The sequence below is a fragment of the Oreochromis aureus genome, linkage group 17 (genome assembly GCF_013358895.1).
Source record: "Oreochromis aureus strain Israel breed Guangdong linkage group 17, ZZ_aureus, whole genome shotgun sequence".
Taxonomy (NCBI): domain Eukaryota; kingdom Metazoa; phylum Chordata; class Actinopteri; order Cichliformes; family Cichlidae; genus Oreochromis; species Oreochromis aureus.
In genome coordinates, this window is record NC_052958.1 from 17,064,043 (window position 1) to 17,081,040 (window position 16,998).

At 41.8% G+C, this 16,998-nt stretch overlaps 1 protein-coding gene across 2 annotated transcripts in view; it reads left to right on the forward strand.

The window, feature by feature from the left end:
- LOC116325458 (ankyrin repeat and BTB/POZ domain-containing protein BTBD11-A) overlaps nucleotides 1–16,998 on the forward strand; it is a 254,740-nt gene that overhangs the window by 219,153 nt on the left and 18,589 nt on the right. The window contains exons 6-9 of one of the 2 annotated variants that reach the window (XM_039601009.1): nucleotides 5,988–6,077; nucleotides 8,999–9,100; nucleotides 9,859–9,952; nucleotides 13,522–13,657. In XM_039601009.1, the coding sequence (XP_039456943.1) occupies nucleotides 5,988–6,077; nucleotides 8,999–9,100; nucleotides 9,859–9,952; nucleotides 13,522–13,657 (422 nt within the window). The remainder of the gene's footprint in view (nucleotides 1–5,987; nucleotides 6,078–8,998; nucleotides 9,101–9,858; nucleotides 9,953–13,521; nucleotides 13,658–16,998) is intronic. The other variant, XM_039601010.1, reaches the window with a different exon arrangement.

Below are 16,998 nucleotides of genomic sequence, written 5' to 3' on the forward strand. Positions count from 1 at the left end.
ACTCAGTGGCCACCACAGGATTGTGCTCTATGCTCTACCTCGAAAAGTGATTGAAAAGCAGGACAAGGAGCCAAAAGCTTGATCTGCCTTTCAAACATCACTGAATCCCAATCAAAGCTAGAATCTCCAAGATGTGCACACCCGCAAACGAAAGGATCCCCTGCTAAGGTGTTGGTACCAGACACCACGTGAATCCTTACATAGTATAGAGCAGTATGTATAAGCTGGTGTACATGAATAAGTTTAAATGTTTGTTTTTGAGTTTGACTGAAACTAAGTACAGCAGTTAGTTGTCTGAAGTGGGCTCTTTTTGAACAGCAAACCTCTCTCCTCCTATTAAAGTGTGCACAACCCACACAGCTGCAATAGCTACATTTACAGGAATAACATCAGATTGAAATAACCTGGAATTATTTTTCAAGGCTTTTTGCTTATAGCAGTGAAATCAACATTTTTGCATGAGAAATAACAAAAGTGTGTTATCAATGCAATTCCTTCTCTGTTTGGTAGAGGTCCTAACCTCCAGAAGAAGTACACTTACTGGATGATGAGCAGCAAATCAGAAAAAGGACTCCAATCGAGTGATTTGATTGTAATCAATGAACACATCCTTAGAAATTTCCTTGAAGCAGAATCTAATGTAAGATGAATATCACATTTGTATGAGAAGTTGGCCTTTAGGTAATTAAAAAAGTGAAATGATGCAGAGCTCATTTCACAGATCCAGCCTGATTATTCAGTGCATGTAAAGTATTAAAGCAAACTGACCCAGTAATAAATGGTCCAGTCAAATCTCTGCTTAGTCATTGTTGCCATTCAGATCCTTTGTTATTGTGGGGGTTTTTGTACTTTGATTTAATTTGGCTTTGTAAGATTTTAACAAGTTTGCTTACCAAAAAAAGGACACTAGCAAGTTCCTTCACAGACACTGCTGGCATGTAGTCAGATTCATACATCGCTATTGCATTGAAGTCCTCATTCTTGTAGGGAGAAAGTAATCGCTGTTAGCATCCTTTAGCTCATTACAGTTACTTTAATCATTAGAGATGGTGTTTATTATTAAATCCCAATTAACTATTGTTTTTTTTTTTTTTTTTTTTTTTTTTTAAACCTGTCCCGTTTGGTTCTTTGCCATCAGAATTATTGTCTAAAGGCGAAGAAAGATGCCCAACGATTTACTTTTACTAAATGGACCATCCCAGCCTTGCCGTAATGGTCCATTTGATTCACCTTTTATTGTTTATTTTATTTTGACTTGCTGAATACGGGACAGACTTGACTGGTGGAAAGAAAGGAGAGAAAGAAAGAGGGAAGAAAACAGCTGAGAAGAGGGACGGGGAGAAGGGCAAAACCAAAACCAACAGAATAAGCAGACAAAAATACATATATCGATCACCTGGATCACCTGTTGAGAAAGAAAAAAAGAAAGCAAGCAGAAGAAAACGAGAGTAATAAACAACATCACAATGATATATGGGAATATGACAGTAAATACTAAATATTAAACATTATTGTGCAGCACGTAGGATCGACAGCGCACAGTGTGCTTTGAGGTAGGAGCCAAAAAGGGTGTAGTTTGTGTGTGTGATCACCCGTGTGTGCACCTGTGAGCATGAACGCGCTTTGTTTTTAAAAAGGTTCCTTCATGTAATGATCTGCTAGAGGGTGTGGGGGCCACTGCCCTGTCCTCCAGGGCATGAAGCAGGTATGGAGGAGATCAAAACTCCAGACATCCAGAGGCCCCCAGAACACAAGAGACCAAGGAAGACCAACAGAGGGGCAGCCGCGCACACTATCCCAGAAAGAGCTGAGGAGAGTCCCAGATGAGGGGTCACTCAGCAGCCGCGAGCAGAAGCCGGGGGTTGCAGTGACGTGCCCGTGAGCTCCGCCCGGCAGCCAGCTGTGCCTGAGTGACCGAGCCCCGGCTGAGAGGCCGAGGGCACCCCATCCCGGTGGCCCGAGCGAGCCCCAGGCTCCAGGCCCGATAAGCAGCCGCCAAGGAGTGAGCCGGTGGGTACCTGGGCGCCCACCCCGGACACAAAGAACCACCAACGCACCGATGTCTGAGGGCGTCTGCCACCGGCAGGGAAGTGGTGGGGGAGATGGGCCTCAAAACTTGGAGGGCCTGAGATGTCCCCAGAGAGGTGGCGCCTGATACCCAACCTGACATAAAGACACAGACAAACAGGCACACACAGATACAAACATCTATTCCCACCTCATGCTCTCATATACAATTACTCAACACTCACCCAACGTGGAGACGGACATAAAGAGACGCTGTACACACAATCACACTCCCTGCGTACTCTAAGCCCCGGGTCTAGGTACCCTTGCCCCTGGAGGGGAAACTGCGCCCAGACCCAGGTGATGTTACCCTTTCCCTGCGGTGGGAGAAGCAGACTGCCCGACTCCGCAGCAGCAGGGAGGCCCCACATTCCAGACCCCAGTCGGACGGCCAACTCCTCCTCCTAGCCCCCCCGCCCCAGCAGGCCGCAGAGAACGGGGTGTAGGAAGACTCAAACCTCCCTCCACCCGCTCTTATGTAGTGTTGATGTATGTGTGTTCTAAGGTGCATTTAAAACCCAGGAGGCATGGAGCTACCTGCCAGAGCAGCAGGTAAGTATAGCCCCTCCTGCTAGCCCCTCAATGTCTACGTGTATTTAAAATTGAGAGGTGGGCAACGGCGCCAGGGGTGAGGTGTACACCCTGATGGTAATTTGGAATCCGTGTAGCGTGCCCACCCCAAGATCCTATATGTATGTGTAATGAGAGTGTGAGTAATGTGAATGTCTAAGTTGTGGGATAAAATTGAGGCAGAGGCAGCCAGAAGGGGACAGAGGGGGGGATGTCTCCTCTGCACCCTGGTGACACACCCCTACCCCAAGGCCCTGCATGTGTGGGTGATTGTGGTGGAGCGGGAAGAGGGAGGCAGCTGGAGATGGGAGGGAAGGAAGGGAGGGCAGTGACCCTCCCTGGGGCCAGCTCCCCGCTGACCCCAGTAGGCACCCCATACTCTGCAACCCGCCAGGAAAGGGGGGCCCCAGGCCCATCCGGACCGGGCCCAGTGCAGCAACGCCGCCCAGCCCCACAGAGCCCGGGACAGTCCACCCGACCCCACCACAGAGAAAACTGCACCCACCCCATCATCCACTCATCTTCCAGACTACACAAGACAATAGACGCCCAGGCTGAGATCTTCCTCCACCTCTCCAGTATCTCCCCTCCTGCAGAGAGAGTTCCTGAAGAGAGGAAATCTCCTGCAGGATTTGACAACCTCCCCACCAGTTGAAGAGCCCCCAGGTGGTTCGATGCACAGGCGGCACCCTGCGCCAGGACTGGGCCCCCATACACCCACCCGCCCACAACCCCGCAACACACCAACCAGGACCCAAGCCCTGAGGCTTGGCCAGGGCCCCAGCCCAGAGACGGAGTGCCCCAGAACCTCACGCCCATCCCGGACCCACCCAGGGGCAGCCAGGCTACCAGGTCAGTAACCCACGTCCGTCAGCACAGACCCTCCCCTAGCCCTGCTGCACGCAGCCACGAGGAAACCGTCACCTAAGAGCCAACAGAGCCCCTAATTGGCCATGACCGTTATCCCGGGTTGAGCCCCCCAAGGAAGATGCTCCCGGGAACCCCTGATGCCCTAAGCCCGTCCCTACCCCCACACCAATCACAACAGTGAAGGTGGGACCAAACTAAGACCCCCACCCCACTAGGTGATGGAGCTGATCAAAGGAGCCCAGAGCAATTGATCTGATGTGGTGGCAGAGGCTGTATCAAGACTAATGTAATCTAATAGATAATTTCTATATTGGTTAGAATTAAGATTATTTTTATTTTTCCAGTTCATGAGGACTGTTTTCTTGGCTATGCATAGGGCAGTGAAAACCATATGGGCTATATTCTTTTCCGGAGTGACATTATCTAAGCTGCCCAACAAACATACTAAAGGGAAGTTGGAATGTTACATTTCAGACACTTTGATAAGTCTTCACATATCTCACGCCAAAACTTCTGAACTGGTGGACAGAACCAAAGAGCGTGGATATAATTGTCCGGTGAATTGGTTTGGCAGTGTGAGCAGTTGTTGGTGAGACGTAAAGCCCATCTTGAACATCCGATGGCCTGTATAGTGCACTCTATGTAGTATTTTGTATTGAATTAATTGAAGACTGGGATTTCTAATTAGATGAAAGGTTTTAAGCAAATCTGAGACCAGAAGTTTTGGTCAAAGTTAACTGATAAATCCGCTTCCCATTTTGCAATAGGAAGTGATATTGATTCATCTGTTTTAGAAAGCATTCTGTATATTTTGGATAGTAATTTGGGGTTTTAAGAGTAAGAAATTGAACCACACTTGGTGGCGTTTGTAGTTCAACTTGACCCGGTTTAAATCTCTTTTTATTATGGATTTAATTTGTTGATATTCTAAAAATCGTTTCTTGTTGATCCCATATTGTGTAACTAGTCTGTCAAATGAAATAAATTCTGTTCCTTCTAGTATATGTTCTAAGTATTTGATTCCTTTACTACTCCAATCTGAAAAGTTTATCATATTATTGTTTTGTAATATGTCAGGGTTGTTCCAGATAGGTGTACGTTTGCATGGGATTAATGAAGACTCTGTCAACTTCAGAAACTTCAGAAACCAATTAACTATTGTTACAAGAGTATTTGAGGTACTATGTAGCCAAAAAAAAGGGTTGAAGTTTTTTTTCTAACAGTGAGTAAAGTGGGTCACCCAGTCGTAGCCTTCAAGAAAACAGATGCCTTCACTTCTAAGACTTTAACTTAACCTGTTTTCAACCACCTGTCAGTTCATTGTCAAACTTCTAATACTGTTGATTTAAGTTTTAAAAGACATCTAAATCAATTAAATTCGATTCAGAAGTGAAAGCTTAGTAGGCGTCTACATCATCGTCATTGTGCCTTTGGGTTTTCTTAATGCAACATTTAATTAGCATTTTAGTGACAAAGTATCAACGTTTCAACTATCTAGCTGTTCAGTTAAAGTGAAGTTGAAGAATTTGGAAGTAGTCTTCCTTCTTCATTATTCTATCCACTTTGTAGAACAGCTGACCTGAGGTTCACTGTGAACAGTGACGCTGGTGTTCCAGCAGTTTCCAGTACATGGTAGGCTTGAACCTTGGTGTTTCCCAGATTGTTCCTGAACATCTAAACCAATTATCTCCAACAGGCGGTGACTTTTTGGCTGTTTTTCCAGACCTTGGTAAAGTTGTGAAACATCAGAATAACTTTAGTTTTTGATGATTTAGGAATCTGCAGTTGTTTAGAAATGCCCCCAAGAGACCTTCCTAACTTGTGTAAATATACAGTTCTCTTTCTTAGATTTTTCCATCCACTTTGTTTAATGTACTGGTACCACTGGTACATTGGCCTTCTTAGGCCTTCATTGAGTTGCTTGGACTTGGTCATTTGTTGTGAGTATGGGTCAGGTCAATGAGTGCTGTCAAATAAATCCTGTTTATGGTAGCAAAGAGGCCTTAATAGGCCTTGGCCTTGTCTGGTTAAAATGCATTATAGAACCTTCAACACCATAACTCATGGGGTTATGTGTCACAGTAATTATTAAATGGTCAGCCTATTTTGGGGGGACATCCAGACAGCCAGAGCTTATTGTTCCTTAATGTAGGAGGGTGGTGCACCAGTCAGCATTGCTTCCTCATAGGAGGAAATTACTATGTCTGAATCTACAGATGTGTTGAGAGGAAAGACTGCGCACTTTTCAACTAAATTTAGACATAGCAGGACGTCTTTTCAGCGACCACCAACGATTCCTTTCTTACCTTTCACTCTTTAAACAAATCTCCACCTTGTTTAGACATCTGGAAAAATCATCTCTCCCATCTCTTTCCAGCGCCTTTTTGCTGGGTGGAATCTCTGCTACCATTCAACAGCTTCCCATTTTGGTACTATGTAGAAATATGTCATCCTCCTTTCTTCCCCGTCTCATCCTGCAGGGAATGACCCCTCTCATGTACGCCTGCGTTCGTGGTGATGAGGCCATGGTCCAGATGCTTCTTGACGCCGGAGCAGACATCAACAGCGAGGTCAGTGTTAACTGTCCACTAGTGTCACAATGATTGCACTTTTTTTTTGTTCTGGTCTAACATGTTTGTTCACATTTGTTTCTGTAAACAGTGAAACTATGAACCCACTTTGTGTTGCTCTTCCTTCCCCCTACCCCTATCGTCATTGTCTCACCTGCTCTCAGCATGCTCTCTGTTCCCCGGCAGCTCATTACACGAAGTGCACCAATAAGCAATAAGGGAGTATCACTATTTTAACACCGATACAGGAAAATGATCCACTTTGCAGGCAGTTATTTCATTACGTTTTACACTGTAAATCCAGCAGCAGTTTGCTTTATACCACATCAATAATACATTTCTTTTATAATTGTGTGCACTTAGTGTAACTTGCTACCACAGACTCTGCATGAAGCTTGAAAATCATTACACCTATCTGTTGTACTTAACAGTGCACTGTTAGAATTCCTGTTTTTCTCTCTGTAGTGTGTGCTTGTATGTGTGTAATCGCTTTAATTTTCAGTTAGAAAATGCAAAAGTAAAACCATTTATGGGCTCTCCTTCACCGTAGTGACCTCATTATTGATCACTATGATTGCTCCATTGCTTTGATGCTTGTGTTAAGTGCAGTGTTGACTCAGAAGCAAAGCGCTACCTGTAAAATCAACCGGAGGTTTATAGAATAAGAAAGATGAAGCTAACATGAATTCAAACAATGTAGAAACACCTCATTTGCTCCTACTGGAGCCTCGCTGTATAGTTTTATGCAGAGGCTTTGAGACATTTTATCTGTCTGACATTTCAGCTATAACACCAATAAACAGAGGCAAGCTGAATGCTGTTTGCTCTCCAAAAAACATATCCTGCTTTAACTAGAGCAGCTGCCCCCAGAATGCAGCTCAGGAGGAATTTTAGTGTGAATATAGAATAGAGGGGTAAGAAAGGGCAATTTTCTGTCAAAAAGTTCAGTTTTATAGATATTCTGTCCTCTTTGTCTTGTAATACAGATCACTTGTACCTGCAACCCAAAATACTGTAAAACAGACTCAAAAGTAACATTTCTTCTATTATCCATATGTCCAGATTTTATGTTTTGTCAAAATTTTGACTTAAGAGCTTGAAATTATGAGCTATTTTTCCCAGAAGTTTCATTCAACAAGTCTCATTTTGACATAATAACCCCAAATTTTGGCTTATGGGTTGCAAAAATAATAGTTTGGTTTGGGTTTTTTTCAGCAGCTAAAAGCTTAAAATACAAAAAACCACTGATAAAACTGGCATAAGGGGCGAATTGAATTTCCACTCAAAACTAGTGTTTAGGTTCTGATTTAGAGCCTCAGACATGAGTTTACAAGCAGCGCAGCTCTTCATCAGCCAGCAGTACACATTAAATCAAATGATGACCATTTGATAGAAAAAAAATACAAAGGTTCACATATCACCACGCATGTCTTACAGTATGGAGACAATACGGCCCTGTACTATGAAGCAGGTTCATCAGAAATCTGGATAAGTGCCCCCAAGAAGGTGGTTATCAACCACTGCATTAAGCCAAGTTTTTTTCACTGTAGTACAGGGTGGTGTTGGCACCATCACACCAATTACAAACAGAGAAAATGTACTCGCACCAGAGAGACTGAAGAAAAGCTCACAGCAGCAGGTTTTAACCATGAAAAAAAGGGCAGTCTGAGACGACATACCGACGCCGTGGCTGAAAAATCCTCCACATCATGCAAACATTGAGTCCCTAGATCTAAACGGTCCTCTGGATCAATTCAAGCAGAATGTGGAGGGTTTTTTAGTGTTGATGGCATCAAGACACGTTCTTATGTGTTTTGAATTTTAACAATAGATGGCACAAATTCTTCAATCCAGATCTGGAGTGACTCCAAAAACATCCCACCAAGTCCCACCTATGGTAAAAATGTACATGCGAATCCATCTGTAACTCTGTGAGTAATCCTCCTAACAAACAGACAGACCGAGCCAATCACATAACCTCCCTGTGGAGGTAAAAAGTTGAAAAAACAGCGACCTGGATAACCCTGATAATCCCAAGGTAGACGTCGACATTTTGCTTTGAATGTTTCAAAGCTACACAGTTTAAATTCACCTCTGCCGTTATTAAACTGTAACTGTAATCAAGGCCAAATCTGTCTGTGTGGATAAATACATGCACAGAAAAGTAGAACTAAGCTTCTAACTAAAGTAAAAACGAGTTAACTTCTTCTCTGCAGTGACAGCCAGTGACTGGCTCCGTTTCTGCTGGAACTGCCTCTTATTATAACGTCATAAATAATTCATCCCTGTAAAAACATAAGCTCTAACAGTCCCGCTGTTGTTTAGCATCAAACCTCAAATGAAACGTGGCGTATTATATAACATCTGTTTGTCCTCCAGGCGACATTTAGAAATAATTTCCTTAATTTACTCAGTGATAAAGCAGCTTTAGAAACCACAGAACAGCATAAGGCTGGTACGGCTGTTTGATTTCATTCACTCGCTGCTTCGCTCATGAGTCAGCACCGCCCGTCTCCTCGGCGTTAGTTGTCGATGTTTGTCGTCGGTGTTTGCTGTCAGTGTTGCACTTTTTCTCTCTTAGTTTCATTCCCCTTTGAAATGAAACTCTAATAATGGGTGGAGCTGTAGATACAACAAAGTGCGGTGAGAGAGCCTCGTCCAGGCAGATGCTCTTTGACGTTTAGAGTGACGATTGAGATGAGAGGCAGGATTCAAGCTGCTAAAGATTTTCTATGAAACTCAAGAGGAAAATCTCCCTCTGCCATCCTGCCCTCCTTCTTTGCTTACACTTCTCCCTCCTGCATACTGCTTCTCACTCCTCCTCTTTCCCCCCATCCCCCGCCCTGAGCTGTGACTGTTAATGCCTGTATATATAAATATATATATATCTCTCTCCCTGAACTTCACCTATGACTTCCCAGGTGCCAAGCACAGTAAACAAGCACCCCTCAGTTTATCCTGAAACGCGCCAGGGGACGCCACTCACTTTCGCCGTGTTACACGGACACGTCCCTGTCGTGCAGGTAGTGATGTTTATGACCTGTAACCATTAACCTGTGGCCCTTGCCCTATCCTTTGTACCAAAATGAGGATAATAATGATGATGGTGATTATTATGATGGTGCATCATAATAATGATGATGCCAAATGACCTTTCTTTCTCCTTCTTGGTCCTTTCTGTGCAGTGTTTATCTCAGTTATGTGGAGAGGGCTTGGCTCAGGATTATGTATGCTCCTAAAATTAAGTGTAGGTCTGACCCAGGCCCCTGTTTCCACCCTAATCTGAAGACTGATCCTGAAGTAAGAAGTAGTAAGAAGCTTGAAGAGCAGCACTGATGCACAGCCCCCAGGGATGCCAAGATTTGAGTGTTTTGTTCAGTTTTAATATATAAAACACATTTTGTTGCAGTCATTACTGTGTGAGCTGACACGGGCTGAAAGCCTGATGAGCACCAGCGCCTCCAGGATTTTTTCAATTATTAATCTGCATCAGCGCAAATCAGAGTTTTGGAGATATAAATTCCTCGTCTTCAGCTCAACACTGACGAATAAGACCCCCACACAGAGCATAATGATCAAGCGTAGCTAGAATGTCTGAGCTGGTTTAGGTTTCCACCAGTTGAGGTTTTTTCCTCTTGCCAAGCCTGACTGTAACATCCCCTCTCCTCCCTCTACCTGTATTTTTTTTTTTCTCCCTGCTCTCCCCCCTTTTTTTGGTTTGTTTTCCTCTTCCTCCCTCCCCTCTCCCCTCCACCTCCTCCGCCTCCCATCTCTGCCACAGTTGTTGCTGGATAATAGAGCGAATGTGGAGGGCGCCCTGCAGGATGGGGCGGAGAACTACACAGAGACCCCACTTCAGCTGGCCGCCGCTGCAGGTAATCACACACAAGCAGCAAAGGCTCATCTTTAATTTGGGCTTGATGGATGTGCACACTTAACCCACGTATTCTTATTCCCGACCGATGCACCGTATATGGGATTAGTCACGACATGCTTGACTCCAAGCGCACCAGAAGGCGTTCTCACACAGCTGTAATTAATGCAACACTTTCATTTACTATCTGGGATTCGAGAATGTAGGGAATTTTAAGTTTTTGTTCTCATCACTGTGCTGCTGTATGGCAGAATGTGCAGCAGGTATTTTACTCAGTCAAAACGAGCTTCAAACTCATGTTTTATTTTTCTAAGATCTGAGGATTTATTTATTTAACCTGAGGTTGGCTCAAAGAAATAATTGTACCTGTTCCAGATATAATCCAATATATAAAAATCCACAGACTGTAAATAAAAGATGGCGCGACATCAGCCATTTGTTTATGGGCTTTTAAAAAAATTTATAATTTAGCTTTTTTGTTTCTCTTTTTCTTTCTTTTCTTTTTTATGTGATTGTGACCATTCCTGGACAGAAGTTTGGATGGGAGACTAGCTCCTTGCTAGCAAGTGGTAGCTTACTTTGTTAGAAAGGTGTACCGGTAATTTACTATTATACTAAATTGAATGCCATTTTTAGCTAGGAAAAGACATGAATAAAACAAAAGCAACTTACTTGAGAAGACTTCTTTTAGTATATTTTAGTATTAATGAACTATTACAATAAAGAGGTCATCATTAAAGATCATTAAAGGGCTCAGTTTTTTGGTACTGATGATTTTCAAACCTGGTAAAATCCTTTAACACTGATCACTATGAGGTTTAACAAGGTAATTTGAAGTTTATCAACCTAATAGCTAACATTACGAACAAGTCACTGGATCCTGTAAGATCAAGTCTGCTTTACAAAGTTGGACAGTTTAGTCAATGGGGAGTGATTCAGTTCTGGAGGCCGCTGGAGGAACTGCAGTTCTTCCACTTTTGTATTGGCTTCATTTTAAAATGTAAACCCGCTGTAACACTTGCTAGCAAGGCTAATCCAGATTAAATGTTGGTATATGTAATTTTATGTGTTATTTTGTTTATCGTAGAAAATGACAAATGGCTTTTAGTACACCTACTTGGTGAACAAGATGAATTTGCACACCTTCAGTTTGGTGTTGTCAATATTTTACATTTTCAATGTTTCGTAAACCAACATTTTTTGACTGGTTTGTTTTGTTTGTTTTCTGGGGGCGGGAGTTGTACCTGGCTGTTTATTTGTATGTTTTTTGGTGCAAGCCTAAAGAAGCTCTGACACTGACTTTATTTTCAGCTCTGGGGATTTCTGCTTGTTTTCTACACCAATTAAGCAAGATATACTATTTTAATTAGTAAGCTTTAAAGATGCCAGTTGGCCTCTTGGACGCAGGCAAATTAGCAGGTTTTATATCTTTTTAAATCCTTTACAGCACCAGTCCAAGTTTGGAAACAACGGTCATCTTTTCAGCTTCTAAAGTGGCAAACCGCACATACAGAATTTGTCCAGTTTATTTGCATTAAACTCCATTCAGACCTGCTAACAAGTTGAAATCCGTTCACGAGTGTTACCAAGGGTGGCCTTGGTGAGGTGTAGGAAGCCACACTGCCATGGTAACAAGGGATTAAAACACACAACCACAGATAGTAATCGTTTTTCACATCCTTTTCATTAAGTAGTAAATGTGGATAAAATCAAGATCAGCTCCAAAGCTAATTTTGTTAATGAACAGCAATGAGCGAGAGGCTTTCTAAGACCCAGAATGACTTTATGCAGGTCCAGGCTCGTGTTTTGATGAAAATGCTTAAACAACGATTACAAGCTTCGAGGAATGTTCATTTTAAATGGAGCGGTGTGTTGGTCATCTCATATATCTTATTGTTCTCACCGAGCTGAGGCTAATGAAGCGTTCTGAGCAGTTTCTTCTGCCTGCGTGTGCCATGGTCACTCAATTTAATTTAAAGCATCTATGTGGAATTAAGGCAGCATTAAAGAGCGTTTTGAGGAGCTACGTTTCATTATCACAGACTTGAAGAGGCAGTAAAAAAACAGGACTCTGCCGGAGAATCTTTACAAATACAGATGCTTTTCAAAGAAGGCTTTCAAGGCTTTTCCCTTGTTTAAATAAAAATAACCTCAACGATTAGCCAGCTATTGAAAATGCTGCAGACCGGCTCCATTGTCACTCTGATGGGTTGCCCATGTTGCAGTGAAGGAGCCAGACAGTTGTTAAAGGATGTCCAGACAGAGATCATTACTTACACCAGTGTTGCACTAAAACATGCGTCTTGTTTTTTGCTCGTTCACTCTTATCCTTTGTTAAAGCAGGCATGGCTGTTATACACAAGTACACAATGAGGACATGTGTAATTAATAAACTTCAATAAACGCTTACTTGATTTTTTTATTTTTAAGTCGATAAAGTTTAAATGGATGGCCGGGCTGTTAAAATGCGTCCATGTAGCAACAAAAGAAATGATATATCTGAGCTTTACCCCAAAAGTCAGCTAGGATAGGCTTCGCCGCCCCCTTTACTTGATCCCCAATTGGATCATCATGGTTATGGTGTTTTGTTTGATGCTGTGTCTGGTCTGATAATGTCACCTTCTGGTCTGCTAAGTAGAAAACTCTCTGAGACAAGAAAACAGCTTGGACTTTAAAATTTGCACAAATAAATATTAATTTATACCCTAAAAAATGAGTATTTACATTACATCTACTATATCAGATGTAGATCTAAACATACCAAGGTTATTGTAGTTAACTGAAACTAAATACTATGTGCATATATATTTAAAAATATAGAGACAATATCTGTATTGTTTGATTAAAAAATGTCATTACAACTTGTTTTTCTTGAAACTTTGGATATCTACAAAACTGTGAGTCAACAGTAGTGATTTTCCTAAATCTTACTTCTGACTTATGCCTTTTATAAACAATAATTAAAAAGACTAAAATGTGCAAATTTCAAGCAATAAAAAGAAACTAAAATAAATACTAATTTGAAAATTCTGATCAGACAACTTTTTAACAAAACTGGATTTAGACACAACACAATATTGATGATATATATTTCAGAAACATAGATAGGAATCACAGCAACCCCCAGTACTTTTTTCCATATAGGGCCAAATTTACTAAAGCATTGCACCAGTGAATAAAGCGAAAAAAATACAGTTTCTATTTATAAAGAGAGCACAGTGACTGTGCACAACTGTTGTTAGTAACCCATAAAACTGACCATGCCTATGAGCAAATACATAGTTTGAGAGATTTAAGGTGGTCACATCACAGATAGACAAGTGCAGTGGGACAGACGGAGACTTAAGGGAAGTAATCTATAGAGTAAAGTAAAACTCTGAAGAGGATAGTGGCTGAATTTCTGCTTTGATTAGCAAACGTTACCTACATTTTTTATTTCCTGCTCGTGTCCTCAGAGTAAATAGTAACTCTTGCCCTCTAATATATGCACAGGACTAAAGCTTTACCTGTCAAATGCGGGTGGGTGTGTCCTCCCCTTTTTTAATCTTTTTCCTCTGTCATCCTCGTTAGGTAACTTCGAGCTGGTGAGTTTGCTTTTGGAAAGAGGGGCTGACCCCATGATTGGAACCATGTGTCGAAACGGCATCTCCTCCACCCCGCTGGGAGACATGAACTCATTCAGCCTGGCAGCAGCACATGGCCACAGGTGATACAGACAATCACACACACACACACACACACACACACACACACACACACACACACACACACACACACACACACACACACACACACACACACACTCTCAAGTTCCAGTCAGCCAAGACGTATCCATTACCACAGTATTGATCCATTTACACACTCTGCCCCGGTCCATCTGCCTCTCACAAAATCCTGCAGCACACGAGAGGCAGATATCTCAGTTTCCCTGTCGGACAGCAGGCAGCGATAAGCGCCGCAGTCTATTCGGCCGCTCTCGTGGCTTCGGTTTGACATAATTTTGCAGCTGAGTAAGACAGAGCCCATTAACATTCAGAGCAGCGAGGGCTGTCAGGAAATGGAGTGGAGTGGAAAGCCAACAACACAATGCAGCATTATTAGGACAATCAATTATAGTGTGATGGTCATGCTGCAGTGTGATGTGAGCAGGTTAAAGCTGCATTAGAGCTGTGAGACACTAGAAGTTCTCATTTAACATCATATAAAGTTTATATACGAACATCAGGAAGCAAATAATACTAACAGTGGAGGTTCCAAGACCCCAGCACACAGGTATTTCTACCTGTGGTATTTTGTCTATCAGTTGCCAGAGTTATTAAGCAAGGCTTTGAAAATGTATGTAAAGCATAAACAGTCATGCAAAAGAGCACAGGAAGATGTGAGGTACACTACAAATATGTCCAAGACAGCCTCCGTAAGTGGTTTGGTGGATTATATTACAAATCATCTTGGATGTAAACTTGACGCATTTTAAAAAACATAAACTGGGTCCTGAGCGTGTAGCTATAAAGATAGTATTCATATCTTTGGAAAGGAAGACAAAATACTCCTTTTTTTCTGATGTTGATTACAGTATAAAAACAAAGAAACTGTGTATATGAGGAATATGAGGAAGAACTAAATGAGTCATTTGGCTTTTCTGTTTTGTTCGGTTCTCACTCTGGTCATCTGGATAATACTAGTGTTCGTTTTTATTGTTATGTGCACATATCCATAGGTGTGAAAATTGAGGCGGCCTGTATAAAGTTTAGTTTGTAGCTTAGTTTTTTTTTACATAAGGGTGTAGGTCTTGAGTATCTTTCAGATTTAAAACATTTTTTAAACCATCTGGAGCATTGACGTATCTTGGTTTTGTACTTTTAAAAATTTATTTATTTTTAGAAATAAACTGAATCTAATAAAAAAAATGGTTTGATAATAATAATGTTTTTTGAATGTTGTATCGACTGGATGGTTATGTTTTGAGTTAAGGCACTTCCTTCCTTAATCACTAGTTCTTATGTTTTCCAGTCAGTTTTACTTCCTCTTTTTGGGGATTTTTTTCCCATCCTTGTTACCTGTCCGCCCCACCCAGTTTAATTTCACCTACTTTGTCTTCCACACCTGTTCCCTATCCACCAATTGTCCTCCTGTGTCCGTTAACCACCCACTCCACTGTACGCGTTTAGACTCCAGCTTCCCTTTGTTCTTTGCCAGATGGTCTTGTTCTCACTGCCAAGTGGTTCAGCACTTTCAAGTCTGGTTTCTTGTTTCTAGTTATCCCTCCTTGTGTATTTTTATTGCCTTGGACTCCTTGCTGTCTTTCATCTATATGTTTAATGGACTTTGCCTTTTGCCTGCTCCCCATCTGGTTCGTTTGTTTCACTGCTGTATTTTTTTCTTTCTGCCTATCTTCTGACTAATTATTTGGATTCTGGGCTTTTACTAAGCCTCTGTGTGCCTTTGCATTCATTAAACTTGTCAGCTATCTACTCATCAAAATATCCAAGATATTTGTTTCTAGTGAGGGTGGAAACGGTATGGTGAAGGTTGGATTTCAGAGACAATACAGTTGTGGGCAGAAGTTTGTATCCCCTCCTCATGGGCATGAATTTCATGGTATTTTGGGGATTTAATTACTTCTTTGAACTTTTCTTTTCCAAGGGTTGAATGATTGTAAAGTAAACGTCTTTAATGACTTCAAAAATTCAAGAGTTGGGTGCATTTACTGTGGATTTTCTTTGATCCACACAGTATAAAAATATGCATACGGATTAAAGTGTATACATACAGTTACCTAAATATTTTAATAAGTGGAAATGAAGGTTCTCCAGTTTTTTTTAACTTGACAAAGCCAAGCCCTATTAACTTCTTGTTAGTGATCATGATTGACTACAGCTGGTAGTTTGTTTTTGCCAGCATGAAAAGAATTTGTTTGACAAGATCATCAGTCTAAGCAATTGTTATATGGATGTGTCACCACCAAGTCTGGAAGAAGACCCAAACTGTCACCCCTAGATGATAGGTAACTGATTAGGATGTTCAGGAACCATCAAGGCTCAAGCCTGCCATCAACTGGAAACCTGCTGGAACATCAGCATCACTGTCCACAGTGAAGTGAGTTTCACATCCCCATGGACTAAGAGGCTGGTGACCAAAAAATAAACCCCTGCTTCAGAATGGACACCTTCAAGGGCGACAGAAACTTGCAGCTCCCCACCTGGACAAGCCATATGTCTTCTGGAGAAAGGTTTTATGGTCAGACGAGACAAAGGTTGAGCTTTTTGGCCACAATGACAGGAGGAATGTTTGGAAGAGTAAAGGTGAGTCTTTCAAACCTAAAAACACCAGCTTTAAAGCACGCTGGTGGTAGCATCATGCTCTGGGGTTAGTTTGCTGCCAGTGGTACTGCTCCATTACACAAAGTGGATGGAATTACTCTCCAAATTCTTCACCTTCACCTAAAATCAACAGCTAGACGTTTGAAACTTGGACAGGTCTGGGTGTTCCAGCAGGACAACAACCCGCAACATACATTAGAACTGGTTTTTCATTGGATAAAGCAGGCTAGCATTAAGCTTGTTTTCCAGCTTAAATGATTTGTTTGACAGCACTTGCTTTATTGACCAACTCTCAGAACAACAGGAAAGTCAAAGGAACTTAGCGAAGATCTAAGAAGACCGGCGGTACTGGTATTCATACCGGTCTACTTTGCTTTTGCAGCTAGTATTTCTCATGTTAAAAGTTGACAAATTTCATAGGTATTTCAGTCTCTGGTCATCATATCATTGGGTCATTCCATCCCAAATCATTGTGTACTTTCAACTTCACTAAAAAGTGTGGACATTTATAAATATTGGTGTGAAATTTTAGCTTCACATGAAAAACGGTTTGTCAACTCACTTGCATGTTTTTTTTTTGGGGGTTTTTGGGGGTTTTGCACTTTAAAATCTGAGGCCATGTTTGAACCCACAAAATTGTGAAAAAGGCCAGGATCTATAAATTGGGACAGATACATAAAAAAAAGCCTTAAGTTAAAAGTTAAAATATGACCCACAAGCAAGCACA